At 32.1% G+C, this 22,131-nt stretch overlaps 1 protein-coding gene across 1 annotated transcript; it reads right to left on the bottom strand.

The window, feature by feature from the left end:
* Nucleotides 1-9,746: 9,746 nt before the first annotated feature.
* On the bottom strand, nucleotides 9,747-10,961 carry LOC142627188 (uncharacterized). Its single transcript, XM_075800991.1, has 3 exons — nucleotides 10,518-10,961; nucleotides 10,237-10,424; nucleotides 9,747-10,116 (listed from the first exon to the last, which is right to left on the bottom strand). The coding sequence occupies exons 1-3, from the start codon at nucleotides 10,959-10,961 to the stop codon at nucleotides 9,747-9,749; spliced, it is 1,002 nt and encodes a 333-aa protein (XP_075657106.1).
* Between the last annotated feature and the right edge of the window lie 11,170 nt (nucleotides 10,962-22,131).

Genomic DNA, 22,131 nt, shown 5'->3' with positions numbered 1-22,131 from the left:
GAACTCGATTTCCATGCAATTTTTTTTTTTTTTTTTTTTAAGTTTGATCGGGCATAACTTGATTTTAAACCAATCGAGTTGTTCATTGAAACTTGATTTTACGAAAATCGAGTTTCAAAACAGGGGCATGGATCTAAATAGTTTGGAAACAGAGGCATATTGCCAAATATTTTTAAAAATAGGGGTAAAATGCTACTCTTGTCATAAATTTGATAATATTCAAAAAAGGCAGTTCCGCACAGGGTCTAGGTGGTCATAGGACCACCCTAGCTTGAAAAAAAAAATTATTATATATAAATTTTAAAAATTTATGATTTTTTTATTTTTAAAAAAACTTTATGACCACTCTAAATATTTGTTAGGCTCAACGTAATTAATTTTGGACAAACTTTGGCAATAAGTTTGGTTGTAGACTAAGGTTACAACTTCATTCAACATTTTTTTTATTGGATGTGAATTTTAACAAATTTACCATTTAATCAAATTTTCTTCTTATAACCTCCTTACATGAAAATTTTCAAGAAGATCAAAGATCGATAGTTATCAATTAAATTTTTAATTTTTGAATTTTTGTAATCTAAAATTATACATATAAAATAAGTTTATGAATTGAATAGTAAATAACATTCGATTGACATGAAATTTGACATGTGTTTTAAGAATATAGAGAACATGCAATTCAACTATTAGATTTTTAAAATATGTAGCATTGTTAATTTGTTTAATAAGAGTTGTAGTCTTAGGCTATAATTAAATTTATAACCAAACGTTGTCCTCAAACTTTGGTCTCTTTAACAATATATTAGGTCCTTACAAATAAATAAATAAAAGTCCAAGAAAAATTTTATTTAACTTAAATTTTGAAAGAGATATAGTTTGCAATATTGATAATGAAACTATCATATAAAGATGGCATAAATGCACTTTTGGTCCTTACATTTTGACCATATTTCTATTTTGGCTCATACTTTTTTATTTTACCACTTTTAGTCCCTAAAATGAAAAATACGTTCTATTTTGGTCCTTACCATCATCTTACTAATAGAAATATCCTACATAATAGACGGAGTACACTGTTGGCACATTAAATGCTGATGTGACCAATAAAATAATATTAATAAATGTCACGTCAGCATAAAATAATAATTAAAAAAGACACATTAGCATCCACATCAACCTTTGATTTTTAAAAATTAATTTATCAATTTTAACAAAATCAAAAATGAAAAAAAAAATAGAACCCAAAATACACATGAATTCAGATCTAGTTTCATCTTAAACATGAACAAGAAAGAACACAAACCTAGAAAATTCAATCACAATAACACCAACCCAAAAAATAAATAAATTTACCAACAAGAACATGATACTAACGTAAACTTTTCTTTCATTTTCTTATACTTAGAACCAAACACAAATTACCAGCAAAAACATTCAACCAAACACCACCAAAACAATAAAAAAAAAATCCCCAATAACTCCACTAAAAAAAGGAAAAAAAAAAAAAAAACTCTCAGTCCTTAATATTTCCCCTCTCATGTCTCTACCTCTCCATAGAAAAAACTTAAATTTCCAGCCAAAAATACTCATGAAAAATCTATAGAAAAGCCACAAAAAAAAAAAAAACCATTGAAAAAAAAATCAGAAAAAAATCCCAGACGAATGTGCAAAAATATCTCTATAAACTCATCAAATAACCCAAAAAATAAAACCCAAAACCTCAACAAAATATTCCCAAAATTTTGCTACAAATCTAGCAACAACAGAGCAGCAAGCACAGCCTAAATGAACAAGGGGTTGCTCGCCATGGTCGATCTTCCACCACAAGGTCTGAAGACATCGCTGGGAAGATATTGTATTCCATCGAGTGCGAAATGAGGACGTGCCCATACACTATAAGCTTGGGAGAGCCAAACCTTGAATACAACGCCATTTGCAAGCCAAGTAAGCTTCACTGTTTCAAAAGGAGCCCGTACAATCAGAATCAGACGGTGTACACCATGCTTCAAATCCTTGAGTCATGGATCCACATGGTGCAACAATTGTTGAAGCGAGTCGTTGAGCGAGTCACTGAGCTAGTCAAAGCTCAGAAATTCGAAAATGCTGCAAGTGATTGTTATTTGATTGAACGGATCTGGAAGCTTCTCTCCAAAACTGAATTCTTGTTGGAGTTTGGGTTTGTGTGTGTGTGTGTGTTTTTTTTTTTTTTTTTGTGTTTGGTTGACAAGAAAGGGCAAGAAAATCCTAGGAAATTTGGGTGTGTGTTTCTTATATTTAAATCTAGGTTTGTGTTCATTGTGTTCTTATTGAAGATGAGTTACACACCGCCATTTCTTTTGTAATGTACTTTTTGATATTTGATTGTTTGGCTGCCGAGAAAAAAATGGGAGAAACTTTTAGATTTGGGTTGGTATTCTTGGTGTTTTTGTTCAAGAAACTTTTAGATTTTAATTCATGTGAATTTTGATTTTTAATTATGTTTTTATTTTTTTTATTTAGTTAAAATTAATAAATTAATTTTTTAAATTTATATTCTGGCGTGTCATGGTGATGTAGATTTTTTATAATATTTAAGTCCTCCGTCTACCACCTCAGATATTTCAGTTTGTTGACTGACGGAAACGACCAAAATATCACGCGTTAATTGATTTAGAGACTAAAAGGGGTGAAATTAAAATGTAGGGACCAAAATGGAAAAAAAGTCAAAATGTAAAGACTAAAAGTGCATTTATGCCTATAAAAATTTCAAAATAAGAAAATTCGTAGAATCAAATTGTAAGACTTTGTGTTTGCATATGCTTTTTTTTCCGTTAATATCTTTTTATTATATGTTATATAATTTAAGTTTCTTAATGACCACATTCAAAAAAATTTCTAGAACCACCACTGTATTTATAGGTGTGTTTCTTACGCCCTACAATACTAATGGAAAACCATTCCGTAGCCCTTACCAAATGATGAAACCATCATCCCACTAACTTGATGGCTGAGAAAGAATTAAAATCCTCAACAGCCAAATCGAAGTGAAATTCACGTCGCTGTCCTCGTCCTAAGTGTTATTGACAAGGCGAGATTTTAGTTGTTGTTGAGAATCTCATCTACATGAGCTATGTGGGGGCTTAATAATACCCTCCGATCTTTTTCTTTTCATGAAATATTGTGTTTGAATCTTCACTATATATATATAAGCAAACTTATTAATCACCAAAAGCTTTATAAGTTAATCGGTACCTCAAAGTGTTTAAACATCCAAACTCAAATCCTCTTTCCTATCAGATCAATCCAATTACCAAATGAGTCAACATTGATAAAAATAAAAAATACTTAACAAAAGAAACTTTCACTCGTGTGGCTCTATCATTTTCGTGTCGACACATAATAGATCCCACTCGTGTAGGCTGTAACTTAGGCAAAAAAATTGCCAATTAGTGGACTGAAAAAGGTTTTTCAATAGTAGAAATAGTATCCTCAACAACTATATTGACTTGATTAAAAGTGTTGAAAAGTGATTAGAAAGATAGACCCCCCAATGAAAAGAGTGTTGAGAGAGAGATAGAGAGAGAAGCGTTTTGGTGGGGGCCCGATTGCCCATGATTGTCCGGAGTAGGAGAGGAGTCCTCTACGAACAAAACTCTCTTTCATTTTATTTTATATATATTCTTTGCAAGGAATATTATGTATATAATAATTTTTTAACAAAATTTAAGTGAGATTATTATTAATCAAAAAAATAAATAATTACTGGTTATTATTAATCGAAAAAAATAAATAATGATAACTTCAATGATACGTAAATATTAAAACTAATAATAACTTACCATATCATATAAAATTTATTGTGAAAAATATTGTAGATGTAAACACTCTTATTATCTTATTATTATTATAATTACTCTCTCCATTCCAAATTTTTTGGTCCAGTTAGAAAAAACCAATTATTTAGGGAAACATAATTAACCACCTTATCTCTTTGAAAAAAAGTTAGAAATTACTTAAATTACCCTTAAACGAATTTGTTTTTCTTTGTTGAAGGTTTTTTTAATTTTTAAATTTGAATAAAGATGGCATGTAAGTGGATTTCAAAATTTAGGTTTATAATTTAAAAAAATGCTTTCACAAATAAATTAAGGGTATAAAGAAAATATTAATAAATTAATGATATTTAATTTTTTAAATAATAAATAATTTTAGGACGTTCAAAATAGAATATAGGCCAAACAGTTAAAAGAGTATTATTTTCTAACTTTGGGCTTTCCAAGTGTGAAAGGTGGGAGCTAATAATAAAGTTTTGGGGAGGGGGTGGTGGGGGCCAAGTACGAACCTCTTTGCCTCCCCGATTACAAAGCAAAAACTGTCACTGGACGCCGACCTCTAACAACTTCTCTCTTTGTTTTTATTATTATTGTTTTTCCACTCACAATCAACGTTGGCCCTACCAGGTAATTATTTCTCTCACCTTTTTTTTCTTTTCTTTTTAATTGATTTTTATTTTATTCAAAGTAAATATTTCATCGCAACGTCATCTACACGTCAATTATGACATCTAATACATGTACACACACATCTAATATATATATTATTTTTGTTTTTTTTTTATTATAAAAAATAAAAACCTTGATCCAACCCATGTTCTCGTAGGCCATTTGAATTGGATTGGGCTGTTGTGGTGGGTGGGTGATGGATCAAATGCATGGCTACAAAATTTTAAGGATTCTTTCTCTTTAACCTTTATTTTTCCCCTTCGGCCCGCCCATGTTATTCATGAAAAACTTCCATTTACACACGAAAAGATATCATGTAAAGAGAACGTTTACAAACACAAAATAAATAAATAATAAACAAATTATTTGTAATAGGTAAAAAAATATATTTATATATCAGTGATGAGCTCAAATAAAAACCAATAATTTGCAAATTTAACTGTTATAAAAACTATTTTGAAATTTTTTGTATATAAACTTTGCTCTCATGTAAAAGTCTAGGTTAAATTTCAATTTCCTAGACTAATAAAATTGAAAGTAGTTCGCGCTACCTAAGATGAAAAATAACTTTATGAGCAAAAAAGATAGCAAATAACTTATAAGATAATCATTGAGTGTTTTAGCTTGCTTCTAATGTCTTTTTCCTTGTAAAGAGGAATGTGATTCCATTTCTAGATGGTAAAAATTGTATAAGATATCTCTGGTTGTCAATTTTAATTTTGGCCTTAATTCTAACTTATTTTTTTTAGTTAGGCATACTTTTTGTTTTTTTTTTTCCTTCATGTATTGCTTATTGTGGGTGGGGGGTGGGGGGAGGGGGGAGGGGGGTGGTTCATCCCTACAATCCAAAGGAAAATACAAAACTATCCAAAGACCATGGTTGATCTCAGTTAATAATCTCTATGACCGGTCTCAAAATATCATATTTAATGTTATAGGTTTGTCCCATTCATTTGCCTATTGGGTTTGTCGCCCTAATATGTCCCTTTAGCTTACCTGAATGGACAACTGGCTGATAGGTGAGCTCTACTACCACGTTTCCTGCCAAAAATCTATTCTTATGCTCTATAAATACCCTCACTTGGCAGGAATGGGTAAGGTCTAACAAGCTCTATGCATTGTTAGAGCGTATTATATGTCTATTCTTGAAGTAGAAGTTCTTAGTACGGTTCTATTATATGTCTCCCCAATTTCTCCCACCTACACTTATCTGTACTCACGAGAAGAAACTATTTTGGCCCTCAACATTTTTAAAAATAATAGACAGTTAAATTTTATAATATATAGTATACCTATTTTTCTCTCAAAAATTTTATAAAAAAAAAAAAAAAAAAAACAGAAATAGTTAATTGGTCCCACACCTATGGTCTTCTTTTGAAAAAAAGTAAATTAATAAATATTTCAACTCAAGTGGTATCACTTAAAAAGCATCAACAATCTCAAGAAATACAATTTCCCATTATGTGTTATTAGAGAGAGCATAATGTATTAAAAGTATATTTGCAATTTTTAAAATAATAATAATGAATAGAGATGTACTATTAAGTTGTATTTACCTAGCAGAGTCTATCAACTTTTGGGGTTTAATGTGTAGTGAGGTTGAAGGGTGTAGGCATTTAGCATTTTTAGTATAAAGGGTTTAGGTTCTCTCGGGGTTGAAGAGCTTCGAGGTTTTCTGTGGTATAGAATTAAATTCAATAATTTGACTAACTAGTTAAAGACCACGTAGTTTTATTATAAATTTATATAATATAATAACAAAAGAAATAAATTGTTTTGGCATAACAATTACCATCAAATATAAAATGATAACACCTCAATGAAAAATTATCATCAAACATCTTATTGTGCTATAATGAGACTTCTTGTTACATGTATCGAATTGTTTGCGTTAGAATTTTGTGTCTTTTGGATTTGAAACATTATTTAGAGTTTGTACCTGACTTTTGTTGATTGTCATAGCATAACAAATTTTTAAAGAGTCTTCTTTTTAGGATGAATGGTCTCTTGCATAAATATTCGATTCTTGAATAGTGCTTTTTTCCCCCCTTTTAGAGATTGAATTTGTTGCTCTTTGTCGTTGTTCATTCATAAAGGATCTTCGTCTTAATCTTGCACCTCTTGTTAGTTCAATGTTGTTCTCTTGTTATTTCAATGTTGTTCAACTATTTTAAGCAAAGTGAAAAGTTTATGCCAAAAAACTATTAATTATTGGGCTCAAAACACTTGAAAACAAATTTATTATGAAATAAATGTACACAATTTAAGCAGATGAGTTTGTAATTTGCTATCAATTTATTATGTAAAATGAATGTATGACCATATTGGTACCTTCAAATGTTCATTGCTTATATGGTCTGTTGTAAGAATAGTTTATTCCTTTTTTTTTTTTTTTTTTGAGAAACAAGAATAGTTGATTCTTGAATGGTGATTCTTTGTCTTTTCTTGGTTGAATCTACAGATCTTGATTAAATTTATAATTGATCTTCATTTTAATCTTGTAACTCTTGTTATTTCAGCATTGTCAAAAATTTGACCCAAAAATAAAAAAATAAAGGCAAACAACTATAGTATACACAACCAAACTAATCGTATATATATTTGAAAGACAAATCAAGTGCATCTAAAGTGTAAAAAATACTTGTTTGTAGGTCAGTGGCGGTGGTGATGCCTCCCATGTCTTGTATATCTCTAAAATAATCAACTAATAATTTTCTTATAGTTGCTTAAATAAGGTTATTCTGGAAAAAAAAAAATGAGAGAAGAATGAATAAAAATAAAATAAAATTCAATTGTATTTGAAGACATAAAAGTAATTTTATTATTTTACTTTAAAACTTACTTTCTCATCAAGTAGTACCAAATCAAGACTCATAAGTTGATTATTTGCTTTATTATTAAGTACCTCCCACATTCTTGTGTCTCTTACTCTATATTCCAATTGTCTTTTCCAATGTCAACTTCATGATAAAACATTATAAACAAAGAAATAAATAAACATCAAATGTTATCAACAATTTATCATCAAATTAATATCAAGATTAAAAAGTATGATGTTAATGTAAAAGAACTTTAATAAAAATAACTAATAAATTAGAGATGCATTCCCCATTTCTTTATATCGTGGTAATGTTGAAGCTACTCACTTCAATGGAGGAAAGTTCCTCTGCAAATTGATATTGTAAGCTATTAAAGTAAAAAAAATTATGCGTGTGCATAGTGCATATGCATAATGTACGTCAGTCTATACCAACTCTTAAAAGGTTTTTTTTTTTTTTTTTGAGAAACAAACTCTTAAAAGATGAGTTGTTGTGGTTGACTGTGTTTTCTTCTACCAAAATATTATTGAGTTTATTCTTCTAATCTAAGAGTCATGAATAATAACCCAAAAATAAGATTTTCCTCTAAATCAAAATTGAGGCTAATATGAACAAAAAAATTGTTATTAACAATTTATCATCAAATTAATGCTAAAAAGAAGATTTTCCTCGAAATCAAATTTAAGGGATGAAAACAACATATTACCATTGTAATTCATATATGATATACAAAATTGGAACCCACTTTATCTTTGTAGTTAAATAAAATATTTAATATTAATAAAAATAAGCGAGATTGTAAGTGCACAATCGCACCTGGACCCAAAAACACACGTGGGCTCAGGCCCAATGAGCCTTAAACAATTAAATTTGTAGAGTGTGGGTTCGCAATCTAGTTTAGTGGTGTTCGAAACTTGATGAACAGGCTGAAATGTTACAGTATTTGCAAACAATGGACGAATAGGGCATAATGAACCTTCTCAGATGTAAGCCGAGGACGATTTATGTATATAATTTCTCTTTTTCCTTTCAAAGATTACATTTTTTAGTCCTTGTCTAGTTCTTTTTTTTTTTTTCCCCAAAAAAGCCTCTCTCTTCTTTACTCCCTTCCCTCTTTAAATACTTCTTCTCCTTCCCTCTTCATCCACGTGTCACACAAATCTTACCCTTAGATCCTCTCTCCTCTTTCCACCACCTTCTCGAAGTCCTTCAGCAATGGCCAGAAGGCCCCCTCTACTGTTCAGGGGTCACTTCCTCATTAATGCGGCCAGGAAAGTAGGTGCCGGATCTTTAATGTGGAGGTAGCAGCCTTTTTCTGAGATATTTCCCTCATACCGTTGCGTCTAGAGGGTACTTGAATCCCCCTCTTAACCAACGGTTTTTCCAGAACTCGGCCTTGATCTTTTTGGCGAATCCCAGGGTCTTCGCGGGTCTATCCGAGGAGAGATTCGTCCTCAGACGAATCCTTGGACTCTCGACCTATGGGCCGACCTGCAGCTCTAGAGGCTTTTAGTCTAAAACGAACTAGCGCCCATCAATAAAGCCCAAGGCCCAAATACTTACTTAGGTCCTTTTATCCCCCACAGAGATCATGAGAGAAAAATTATAAAAAGAAAAATTTTACATGCACATACTACAGTTCATGAAAAGAAAATTTATATGTTAAACAAAATAATATAAAATCACCTCTAACCATATTTAATGATTGATTCTCAAACTATAAGCATATAAATTGGATAAAACTTAAGGAAATTAGGTTAAAAAAAGACAAAACAATTATATAAAATCTATTCAATTTGATGAAAAATACATACCTTTGCAAGGTTGTTGTTGGTAGAAAATTGTACGGTTGGCAGTAAAAAATTATAATTTTATCATATATATACACACACACACACTTCAAGTCGAAGAAGCTGATATGAACAAAAATTCTCCATACTAAAGAAGTTCATATGAAAAAAAAATTGTGCCATGATGAGAGACAATAGAAAAATCTAAATTAATGTCTAACATAAAATTTGTAGATAAAAACAAAAAAAATTGTATTCCACGCAACTAATCCAAAAGTTTTTAGATAAAAGGACTCATGCATATCAATTAAAGTAGGCCTTATGTATATCAGTATATCAATTAATCAGAAAAAATTATATTCCACAAACTAATCCGAAATTTTTTAGATGCAAGGCCTCATGTATATCAATTAAAGTAGGCCTCATGTATAACATTAATCATAACTCTATATTAAATTTTGGTGTTTATCCAAAGAATAAAAAAGTGAAGGGAAAAAATAGTTTGATATAACAAAAAGGTTGTATTTTATTTTTTATAACATAAAAGTTGCATGTTTTGTTAAAACACTGGGGAGAAGTTTTTTGTTTTTTGTTTTTGTTTTTTTTGAGAAACCAGACCGCAAGCCTGGGATTTTATTAAATGGATGAAACAGGGCTTAATGAACATCAAAGTCTACCAAAGCAGCAATGTCTGAAGGTAAGGCATTCATCCAAACTTGGCAACCAACATTGGACGAAGCCTTTTTAGCAAGGGCATCCGCTACTATGTTACCAGTGCAGTTAACATGACTAAATGTAACTGAGGAAAAACTAGGGAGTAATAGCCTAACATCGTCTACAATATTTCCAAAAGAAGAGAGCAGTGAAATCCCCTGGGAAACTGCAGATATGACAGTGGCCGAATCTCCTTCAAATACTACGTAGTGAAGATCTAATTTAGCAGCAAACTGGACCGCTCTGAGGCAGGCAAGAGCTTCCATATCTGCAACCGAAGCCGATAGTGGAATAGGCAAGAATAGAGCACCCCTGGTAGCACCTCACCAGTCACGCACGATGACACCGATTCCAGTTGAGTTCGAGTGTTTGAAGAGAGAAGCATCGAAATTTACTTTAAAAAATCTTGGTTCTGGAGGGCGCCATTGATGCCTGGCCGGAGGTCGAGGGATGGGAGTTTCAGTACTCTGGCTGGCAATCAATTCTTGGAGCAATTTGACTGCAACAGCACTGATAATTGATAAAGGGTGAGCTGGACGACCAAAATGGAGAGAGTTTATCCTGTTCCATAGGCACCAAGCAATTGTTGCGAACATCTCTGTTCTTGGCTCATCTCGGACCTGCATAAACTTGTTAAGTAAATCACAAAAATTCAGGGGAGGGGGAGATATCATGGTCTAAAACCATTGGAAAGGCTGCCACATAGGGGCTACTTGGTTGTAGAAGCACATCGCATGGAGGGCATCCTCTGGAGTATCTTTGCACAACTCGCGCAAGTCCGAATCTATAATATGTCTTCGCTTCAAATTACACTTGGTGGGCAGAGCATTATTGAAAATTCTCCATACAAAGTGTTTAATCTTGTTGGGCACCTGCATCTTCCATATTCCTTTCCAAATCCTTCTCTGATTGGCCTGATTGGATGAGATTGCTTGGTCTGTTGAAGCCGAAGTAGTCAGCAGTTTGTAGGCACTGCTAGTGCTAAATTCCTCGGAAGGAGTACACGACCAAGACACATGGTTAGGGGGTTTTCTATGGCTAAGTGGAATGCCCAACACCAAGGAAGCTTCATGAGGGAGAAAAACCCGTTTCACCTCCTTAGATTTCCATAATCCCAAATCTGGATTGATAAGAGAGCTCACCTTTGTTTCCGCCATAGTTGAAGGGAGGGGGGAAAGGATTGCTCTACTTGGTTTCACCGGTAACCACTTGTCTTCCTTGATCCTAACCGAATGACTATTTCCAATGCGCCAAACCATACCCTTTTAATAACATCTCTGTTGGGAAATTTAGACCCCAGTTAATAGAATTAACAAGTTTTAAATCCAAGTTTTTAATTAGATTTATTATGCATAAAACTTGTTAAAACAAACAAACATCAATATCATGTCACTAATAATGCAGCGGAAAAATAAATAAGACAAGATGTGATGACCCAAGAAAACCAATGAAACCAACCAGTTTCACAGTAAAAAACCTGGGGGGAAACCTTCCCGAAAAGTAATTCACTATAGTAAAGAGAAGTTTCAGATATAGTACAAAACTTTTGTCCCTAGACTCTACAATTCCCGTAAATGAACTCACAACAGAAACCTTCTACCGCTTCAGAACCTCTGAACTCTTCAATATATAAACGCCACCCTTTTGATGCACGGACCCCAATACGTGACTCACTCCTTTGCATGAATCCTAGTACGTGACTCACTCACCAACTTGAGAAAGAAGAATGTTGGCTACAAAGTTCTTCACTTCATCAACAATAAAGATCAAGAAGCACTTGGTTACAAAACCCTAAGGCGCAAAGACGCAGTAGCTTCTTTTAGAGAGAATAAGGCTTCGGTCACCTTTTGCATATGTTCTCCTTGTATTCTCTTATGTGACGGCCTCTAAAATAAGCCTTATATATGTCTAGGGTTGTGAGAAAAGAAACCCTACACAAATACAAAAGCTTAGCTCAAAAATCAGATCTTAAAATTCTGATTTTCGTAACCTCGATAGATACCTCGATAGATAGTAGGTGTCGAGCCTCATTAAATCTCGATAGATAGCTATCTGTCGAGCAGCTATCCGCAGATGTCCAGCAGGTGTCCGTAGGTGTCCAGCTATCTGTCCAGCTGTAGTAAACACCTTTTCTTCACTTGTTTCTTGGTCCAATCTTCATGGCTTTAATACTAGACTTGAACAATATGTTCTTTGAAGTATTAAACACATCATAGATCTACCCAAATACAAGTAAAGTGCGTTTTGTCAAAGGATTAGTCAATTATATAAAAGAATGACATATTTTCTTATCAAGTGAACCACATATGTCCTAACAATCTCAAGCACCAAGAATACTCTTCCATGCATAGGATTCGGTGTTGGATTCCTTGGCATCAAGAATAGAGAAATTTGGGAAGAATCAGGCCTTGAAGACTCTAAAGCAAAGTGACTCCGGATTACGCAAAATCCGCCATACTTGTTTAGCAGGGAGGGCATCATTAAAATTTTCAATTTCTTTGAAGCCCATTCCACCCACTTCCTTAGCTTCACATAACCTTTCCCAACTAACCCAATGCACCTTCTTTGAGTCATCATTGTAACCCCACCAAAATTTCCTAATGAGGACTTCTAGTTCTTTAATCAACCCTTTAGGGAGTTTGAAATAGCTCATAGTATATGTTGGGATGGCTTGAATAACGACTTTAATAAGGACTTCCCTACTCGCTGTGGATAATATTTTTTCCTTCCACCCCTGTAATTTTTTCCACACCCTTTCCTTGAGGTAGATAAAGCTCCTTTTTTTCTCCTTCCCCACTAGTGCTAGCAAGCCTAAGTATTTTTCATATTTTCTGATCACTGGAACCCCGAGTAAGTGTTGGATGCGGGTTTTGGTTTGGTGAGGAGTATTGGTACTGAAGAAAATATTCGTCTTCTCTTTATTGATTTTTTGACCTGTTCCCCTTTCATAGATGGCTAAAATATCTAGGACCCTCTGACATTCAGCCTCAGTAGCACGGCAAAAGAGGACACTATCATCAGCAAAGAATAAATGAGATACTCGAGGACCATATCTACTAATAGCCACTCCCTTGATACTACACTCCGCCTCCGCTTTCTGCAATAATCCTTGTAAACCCATAGCACACAAAAGAAACAGGTATGGTGAGAGAGGGTCGCCTTGGCAGAGCCCCCTAGAGGGTTTAATACTTCCAACAGGCTGTCCATTGAGAAGGATAGAGTAAGACACAGATTTCAGGCAAGACATGATAATTCTTCTAATCCTCTCCCCAAGCCCCAAGTGTTGCATAATTTCCTCCAAGAAATCCCACTCCACTCTGTCATACGCTTTACTCATATCCATTTTAAGAGCCATAAATCCCATTCTACCTTGAGTTTTCTGCTTCAAATAATGCAGTGTCTCAAAAGCCACAAGAATGTTATCAGATATCAACCGACCCGAAAGGAAGGCACTCTGAGAATCTGGAACAAAATTTGCTAGAAAATTTTTCAACCGGTTAGCCACCACTTTAGCAATAAGTTTATATATGACATTACACAAGCTTATGGGTCGAAATCTGAAACTTTCTTGGGATTTTTAATTTTTGGTATAAGAGTGATGAAAGTAGTATTGATGGAGTCTGGGACAATACCTGTGCTTAAAGCTCGAAGTACCACTGCAGTCACATCTTCCCCCACAATATGCCAAAAGGACTTATAGAAAATAGGGGACATACCATTAGGGCCAAGTGCGGTAAGGGGTGCCATTTGATTGAGAGCTTCTTTAACCTCATGTGCTTGGAAATCTCCTTCCAACTGTTCTGACAACTCACTCCCATCAAAGCTTTGAATCCCACTCAAGATAGTATCAAAGCCATCCAGGTTTGAGCTAGTGAAGATTTGATCAAAGTATCCCTCCACCACCCTTCCCAATCCAGCCTCGTCTTCAACCCAATTTCCATTGTCATCTTCTAATCCTATAATCAGATTCTGCCGGTTCCTTTGGTTAGCTCTACAATGGAAATATTTTGTGTTCTTATCCCCTTCCTTAAGCCACCTGTTTTTGGATCTTTGCTTCCACATTCATTCCTCCTTTGCCTGTAATTGCTGAATATCATCTTGTAAAGCCTAAATCCGAGTAGGGTTATGGGTGTACCCTCCATTTTCCTCTTCCCACTTCAGCTCAGCTAATTTTTGCTTCAGAGCATTTCTAACATGGCCAAAAGTCTTTTTATTCCACACTTTGAGGTTTGTCTAGCAAGCCAGAACTTTGTTGTTGAAACCCCATGCTGTGACTTGTGTCATCCTAGCTCCCCAAGAATCCCGAATCACTTCTTCACAGGATCTATTCCTCAACCACATGGCTTCAAACTTGAAAGGACGCCCTTTTCTGTAAAACTGATTTATTTCTAAATCTGGGCTTAGGAGAATAGGCTTGTTATCAGAGTGAAAAGCATCCAAATGGTGGATTTTGGAGGAAGGAAATCTCAAAAGCCAGTCAATGGTAGCTACCCCTCTATCCAGCTAGATCCGTACATTCTGATTTCTTGGACGCCTACTACACCATGTAAATGGAAAGCCGTTATAACCCAAATCCTTCAAACTGCAAAAATTAAGGGCATCTTGAGGAGAAGTTGATAAAAAAAAATAAATTAGAAAAGAATTATATCTTTTTTAAAAAAGAAATTTAAAAATTTCCTGCAATTTGGTGAAATCACATGGCATAACCACGGCTTCTAAGTCCAACTTTTATTGTATAGTATATGATGTAAAATATCTTTTATTTATTTTAGAATAAGAAAAACTATCTAAGTTTTTAAGTGCACCCATTAGATAAAAGTTTGGTTTTATATAAAACTAATTGCTAACCCGTGCTATGCACAAAAACTTACCTATTTGTGAGGTAGACTAAAATAATTTTATAAAAAATTTGAAAAACTATACTATTGCATAATTTGCTCTTGTATGGCTTCAATTTATGTTACAATTTGATGAAGAAGTCATTGCTTGAACGTGCAATGTCTTACAAAAAATTTGTCAGACAGTTTCAGATACTGCAAAAAAATAACTCAAAAATTCAGATATTAAAACTTCTAAAAGACCAAAAAATATTAAAAAAATAAGATGATTTACTGCTTAGAAATTATTAAAACAAAACAAAATATATATGACTAAACAATAGAGAAATATAAGAGAAAGATGGATTACATTCAAAAGAATAATTTCAATTGTTGCAAGCTTTTGGAGATAAATTATCTATGTTTGAGTTTGAGTTTAAGCTGGACTTGTAGAGAGATAGAATTTCATTCTTTGTTAAGTTTGGATTAAAAAAAAAAAATTTTGTTTAAAAAAATGATAATGACAAGTTTGAGTTTAAGTTTAAGTTGGACTTGTTAGAGAAATAAAGTTTCACTTTTTGTTAAATTTGAACTAAAACAAAAATAAAAATATTTAAATAAAAAGATAATTTTATTTAAATATTTTACTGACGTGAAAAATTATGAGAGTTTTAGAGGTTTCGTTATATATATATAAAACTGAAGCCTTTAATTTCTTTTTAATTATTTTTTCAGTTGTCACGTAGGCTTTTAAAAATCTAGATTCTTTCAAGCCATTATTATAATTTTTTTAAAATTTTTTGTTTTATATATAAAGTAAAATCAAGAAGAACTCATTGTTTATTAGAATAAAACAAGCCAATTTTTTTTTAAATTATAATTAAATTAAGTTAAAATTTTCTAAATAAATATTAATTTAATCATGCAAGTTATTATTTTACTGATTTGTTTTATTATTTATGAACATATATTTAAATATATATATTAACTTATAATAATGTTTTTGGATAAAATTTATTGTGAAGCACACAAATTAATGAGTAGTTAAATAAATAACTTTACCTTAGTTTATAAGGGAGAGATATATTGTCTTACTTACGTAGCATAAGATGAGATGATGGCAGCAAGTGTTGCTAATTGGAATTACAATTGGCCTCTTACTCTTACCAAGATGTGGCTCAAAAGCCATCACAGTCCAAATTTGTGAACCTTAATTTGTGTCTTTTAATTTGGTTTTCTAAAAAACATTGGTTACTCTTTTTAAAAAAAAGGTTTTAACTTCCTTTTTACCGCTTGTCCCCAAAGACATCCTAATCAAGTCACACGTAATAGTGAGTTTTAGTTAGCTTAGCTGGTAAAGTCTTTAATAGTTGTATAAGAAATCTGGGGTTCAAATCCCGCCTACGCCAAAAACTGATTGGTGTCTTGGTCTGATAATAAAAAGCTATTATCAAGAGCGAACGCCATAGATTGAAATTCTAAAAAAAAAAAAAAAAATTCACGTGTAATAATATTTGTTTATGGATAATTATCTTCTTAATTCTTGTTTGATCTAATTTCCTAAGTACAATCATTGACGTAAATATCTTTCATGTCACGAGTGCTTCTTGCCCAATAGGCAATAGAGACCCCCAACCCAAATGCTAGATATATATATATATATATATATATATATATATATATATATATATATATATATATATATATATATATAGAGAGAGAGAGAGAGAGAGAGAGAGAGAGAGAGAGAGAGAGAGAGTTGAATTAGAATTTGTAAATAGAATCTAATTTTAGACCATATGTCTAAATTTATGTTAGGACTACACTAGAATTATCCGCTTAAGTTTGCCATATGTCTGCATAACTTTTTTTTTTTTTTTTGTGCCAAGTGAGTAAATAAGTACAAAATACTAAGAATATAATATTAATAAATTATATAAAAAAATCACATATACTCAATAAAAATCATCACACAACAAAGATTACTACATATTCTATCTAATTAAAAATTAAAAAAAATGATCATAAGTAGTATTAAATTTAGGTAAGAATTGTAATATGCAACTAATTACCTTTACTTTAAAAAATAATAATTTGACTAATTATTTATAATTTTATGATAAAATTAAATTATGTTTAATTTTAAATGTATCTATATGTTGCATGGGTTACATGATATTTATTTTTTAATAATTTGACTAAATATTTATATTTTTATAATAAAAATTGTATTTAATTTTAAATGTATCTATATGTTTACATGAATTACATGCTAGTTATTGATAATAAAAGAAAGTGAGAGATAAATCAATGTGTCACTAACTTAAACGTTTAATAAAGCTCTTATTGCTCCCTATTTTTAGAAACAAATGTTTTTCTTTTAAATTGATAAAAATGAAACAAAAAACCATGAATAAGTGAATAAGACGCTGTCAATTTGTTTTCTAAGACGTATTAGTTACTCTTGAAAATATCATGTTCATAACTTTGTCCCTTTTATTTTTGTTTTAATGTATGATTCTTAGAAACTATTTTTTAAAATACAATAACAAGCACTTAATTAACCTCAAAGTAAGCACCAAATTGGAACATCTTCATTTGAATTTTAATCTTATACCATCATATAATTACCACGTAGATCTATTTTGACTTGGCAGTAGGCACAACTTGGGTTTGGTAAACACTGAACGCAACAATAACTTACATATAGAGAGAGAGTATTTTGCATTTGAAGACTACTTTGACCTACGTTACATCACTGTCAAATCTGTTTAGTTAGTCTAACCCAATTAAGTTAATCCATCATAATTACTTTATACACAAAAGAGCCATGTTCATTCATTCTTGACTTTATTTGTCTCCCTCTAATGGGCTTATCCAACTACTGTTATTGATAAAATGGTATATTTTCATTGACCTTGTGAGCAATGTGATGACTATATGACTTTCTTGAGACGATTTGTGTAATTTATCTTTGATTATTATAATTATAGGGTATAGATTGCTTTTGCAAGAAAGGGTGCTTTATTACTCTCTCCGTCCCAATTTGTTTGTCTTCTATTTCATTTTAAGATGTCCCAAAATATTGTCCTGTTTCTAAAAATAAAAATTCTTAATTTACTAATGTTTCTATTATACTACTACTTTATTTTCAAAACTATTTGAAAAGAAAACTAACAAATATTTAAAAAATCAATCTAATTGAAACACATTTTTAGTTGCCTCATTAAGAATAACTATTTTTTTTTTAAATGATAAAATTATTTAAGAGTAGTTTTGTAAACTTATACATTTTTATAAGACAGACAATACACTAAATGATGTTCCCTTAAAAATTTGACTTTTCAAATAAGACAAATAAATTGGGACGGAATGAGTATTTTTCAAAAGTACAAGAAATGCATATTTGAATCGTAATTTTACATCAACTTTTGAAAATGAAGCATATATAGAAGAACCTTTGAGAGAGTATGTGTGCATTATGTTTATGTAGCTTCAACAAGCTCGACAGCAAAATGCCAATTCCAAATCTTCATATTCTTTGCTCGTAATAATTTAACTATAATATTAAATGCACCTCTTACTAGCAATTTCCGATATGGATTTACATTTTCTATACTTTTTTTTTTCTTTTTTCCAGTTCATTAATAGTTTCTATGTAAGTTCGTCCTTTTTCTTCTTCTACTTTTTTTTCTCCACATAATAGAAGGTAATTATCACTCATCTTAAACATCCTATTTACTCTAGATTATGAGGTGGTATATCATGTAACTGTTATATGAGGCCCACTAACGTGTGAGATCTCGATGTTTTAAGAGAACATGTTGTATACAATGGATAAAAGGTGATATAATTCCTATTATTGTAAATTAAACTAGTTATCCCAAATATCTCACTAATTCTAAAACAAAAAGAAACTTCACCAACTAATTTAGCTAATGCATGGATTGTACTTAGCTCAATTAGTAAAATATTTTCTTATTGAATAAAAGATTTGAGGTTTAAATCTATCTACACCAAAAATTAATTGATATCTTATCTAATAATGAAATGCAAGTATTATGAAATAGATGTCATAGATTTAAAGTCTATCTTATCTAAAAACTATAAATATATATAAAAAAAAAACTAATTTAGCTAATGCACAACTTGCCTTTTCCCTTTATCTTTTCCCCGGTTGCTACCGAAACACCTATTCAGCTAACAGGTAGAGAAAAGAGAGTTGCAAACTTTCAATTCCAATTTTCCCAACAATTGCAGGCCCAATCCAAAATGGGATAACTATTAGAGTAACATCAGCCTTAACTCAAAATATATCTAAAGTTTGAATAGAGGGCCCAAAGCCTCTTAGCCCAGATTTAGTTTCCAAGCCCACATTCGAAGAGAAACAAAACAAGATTAAAATTAAGATGCTCCAACCTCCAAGTTCGAAAGTATATACTTTTATAAAAATTGATCGGGCCTAAAAGCGTTGGCATCGGACTATCTAGCCACGCTAAAGTTTGCCTAAATAACTAATACATTAAAAAGAATAGTCAAAACTAGCCTTGAGCACGTGCTAATGTGTCTGCTCAAAAGCTCTTCAATTTTTTTTTGTCTGCTAATATTTTTCATTCATTAGAGATTATTACATTTTCTCACGTTGTTTTTATTTTTGTTATCAAGTTATATATATATATATATATATATATACCCAGAGCTATTAAGTTTTATTTATCTTAAAAGTAGCAACTTAGTTCTATAATGTAGCCACTAAGTAGACATTCATAACAAAAATTTCAAATGCCTAAATATCCAAAAATAAAAAATAAATTAAATAGGAAAGGTTGTACACATTGATTTGTTTTGTTCTCAAGTTTTTTTCTTTCTTTTAACGAGAGTTATCAAGTTTTTTTTTTTTAATTTTTTTTATTAATTATTAAATGGGTTAAATGGGTTCCTAGACCCTATCACCGCCACTGCTCAACCCACTACAGCTTATTGAAGCTAAAACAACAAACCAAAGTGAATAATCCAACCTCTGCAGCTGTTATCACCTTTGTAAATCTGAAAATCTACAAGAGCATTACCAACATTTTCAAAGAACTTCATCTCCAGGTTGACTGCTATGTAGATGACCTCATTCTACAACTTGAGTAAGGCACACCAAAATGCCTCCAAAGTTGATAACATATAACTATACTTTATTATGTAGTTTCATATCATCTATGGTACCATCAAATAATTTGTTAATGGTATTTAGTTCGTAGTAGTTTGAAACTACTAATTAGTTTCAAACTAATTAGTAGTTTGATACCCATCCATAACATTAATTGAAACTACTACGGTTTAGCTTCATTAATTGAAACTACTAAAAGTTAGCCACCGGTACACAGCCATAACAAAAAAAATTCAAATGCCTAAAAAATCAAAATTAATGAAGCTCAACTGTAGTAGTTTCAATTAATGAATCTAACGTAGAATTACAATCCAACAAAATTATTGACATGCGACCCCTTAAAAAAGATACAAAAAAGAGAGAGCATGTATTAAATATAAGAAAAACAAATATTAATGGTCCGTTTGGTTGGAGGAGTGAAAAAGAGAGAGGATAGAAAATTAGTAGAAGGCTGAAGAGAGAATTGATGATGAGAGTCGTGGGCTAGGTGAGTCATTTTGTCTTCCCAACTGAGCCAGCATTTTCATCCCTCTTTTCTCTTCATTTTGGGAGAAAAGTTTTGTGTGGACCTAGGTGGAAAATGCTTGGGCCCCACCTAAAAATTTTCTTTGCCCCCTCCTAACTAAACATCACACAAACCCATTTTTCACCCTATTTTCTCTCTATTATTTTCCATCCACCCTATTCCGCCCCCAACCAAACATACCCTAAATGTGTTGGGAAATTTAGACTCCGGTTGATAGAATTAACAAGTTTTAAACCCAAGTTGTCAATTAGATTTATTAGGCATAAAACTTGTTAAAACAAACAAACATCAATATCATGTCAAATATAAGTGCAGCGAAAAAATAAATAAGACAAGATATGATGACCTAGAAAAACCAATGAAACCAACCAGTTTCACAGTAAAAAACCTGGAGGGAAACCTTCCCAAAAAGCAATTCACTATAGTAAAGAGAAGTTTCAGATCTAGTACAAAACCTTTGTCCTTAGATTCTACAATTCCTGTAGATGAACTCACAGTAGAAACCTTTTAACGCTTTAGAACCTCTGAACTCTTCAATATATGAACGCCACCCTTTAATGCACGAATCCCAGTACGTGACTAACCAATTGTGCGGATCCCAGTACGCGACTTTAATTACCAACTAGAGAAGAAGATGTTAGTTGCAAAGTTCTTCACTTCATCAACAATGAAGATCAAGAAGCACTTGGTTACAAAACCCTAAAGCGCAAAGACGCAGTAGCTTCTTTTAGAGAGAATAAGACTTCGGTCACTTTTTGCATATGTTCTCCTTGTATTCTCTTATGTGACGACCTTTAAAATAAGCCTTATATATGCCTAGGGTTGTGAGAAAAGAAACCTTACACAAATACAAAAGCCTGGCCCAAAAATCAGATCTGAAAATTCTGATTTCTGTAACCTCGATAGATAGCCTCGATAGATAGCATCTGTCGAGCCTCATTAAACCTCGATAAATAGCTATTTGTCGAGCAGGTGTCCAGCAGCTATCCGCAGGTGTCCAGCAATAGTAAACACATTTTCTTCACTTGTTTCTTGGTCCAATCTTCATGGTTTTAATACTAGACTTGAACAACATGTTCTTTGAAGTATTAAACACATCCTAGATCAATCCAAATACAAGTAAAGTGCGTTTTGTCAAAGGATTAGCCAATTACATAAAAGAACGACATATGTTTTTAACAAGTGAACCACATATGTCCTAACAAAATGGAAGATAATGTTGGTATTGCACAGTGTGTATTTGAATAAAAATCTTTTACTTTTTAAAAAATATTAGTAAAAAGCTTTTATTTAAAAAATAAATAAAAAACAATGTTTTACTAACAACCAAGACAAAAAACGTGGGCACTTTGTATATTTTAAACTAGCACCAGTATATATTTGAGAGATCGGCGTTTGAAGAACTTGGATGCCCTCAGAAAAGGGTGTAGGCATCAACACCTTCCCTTTTCAGGATTCCATGGAGTCCCCACTTATTTTATAAGTAGAATAAGAAACTTTACAATTTACAATATATCTTGAATAGTATGCATTTTTATTGATTGGAACAATTACATCTTGGTAGAAAGAACTTTACATTGCTTTGATTCCCAAGTACAATCTAATAAAAAGAAAAATACAAAGTTTTGTTTCCTAGTTACATTCTATCCAAAATAAAATAAGACACTAAATCTACCAATCTAAAATTCTAAGGTTTGGGGGCCAAGTTACAAGATGAGATGGTGTTAGGCAACCACCCTGCACAGACAGAGTCTAGTCTTCTAGACTTTAAATGACCATTAAATACCCATTAAAAATGTCAAATGATTTACAACACATGCCATGTC

Source organism: Castanea sativa, chromosome 1 (genome assembly GCF_040712315.1).
Source record: "Castanea sativa cultivar Marrone di Chiusa Pesio chromosome 1, ASM4071231v1".
NCBI lineage: Eukaryota > Viridiplantae > Streptophyta > Magnoliopsida > Fagales > Fagaceae > Castanea > Castanea sativa.
The sequence above is the reverse complement of the archived record's forward strand: the minus strand, read 5'-3'. Positions and strand labels throughout refer to the sequence as shown.

What these genes read in the sequence shown, in the direction of transcription:
- LOC142627188 (XM_075800991.1), bottom strand. Translation starts at nt 10,961, where the DNA reads ATGGCGGAAACAAAGGTGAGCTCTCTTATCAATCCAGATTTGGGATTA. An exon ending in CGATGTGCTTCTACAACCAA is followed by an intron (nt 10,425 to 10,517) that starts GTAGCCCCTATG and finishes AAGTTTATGCAG; the next exon opens with GTCCGAGATGAGCCAAGAAC. An exon ending in ATCCCTCGACCTCCGGCCAG is followed by an intron (nt 10,117 to 10,236) that starts GCATCAATGGCG and finishes AGGTGCTACCAG; the next exon opens with GGGTGCTCTATTCTTGCCTA.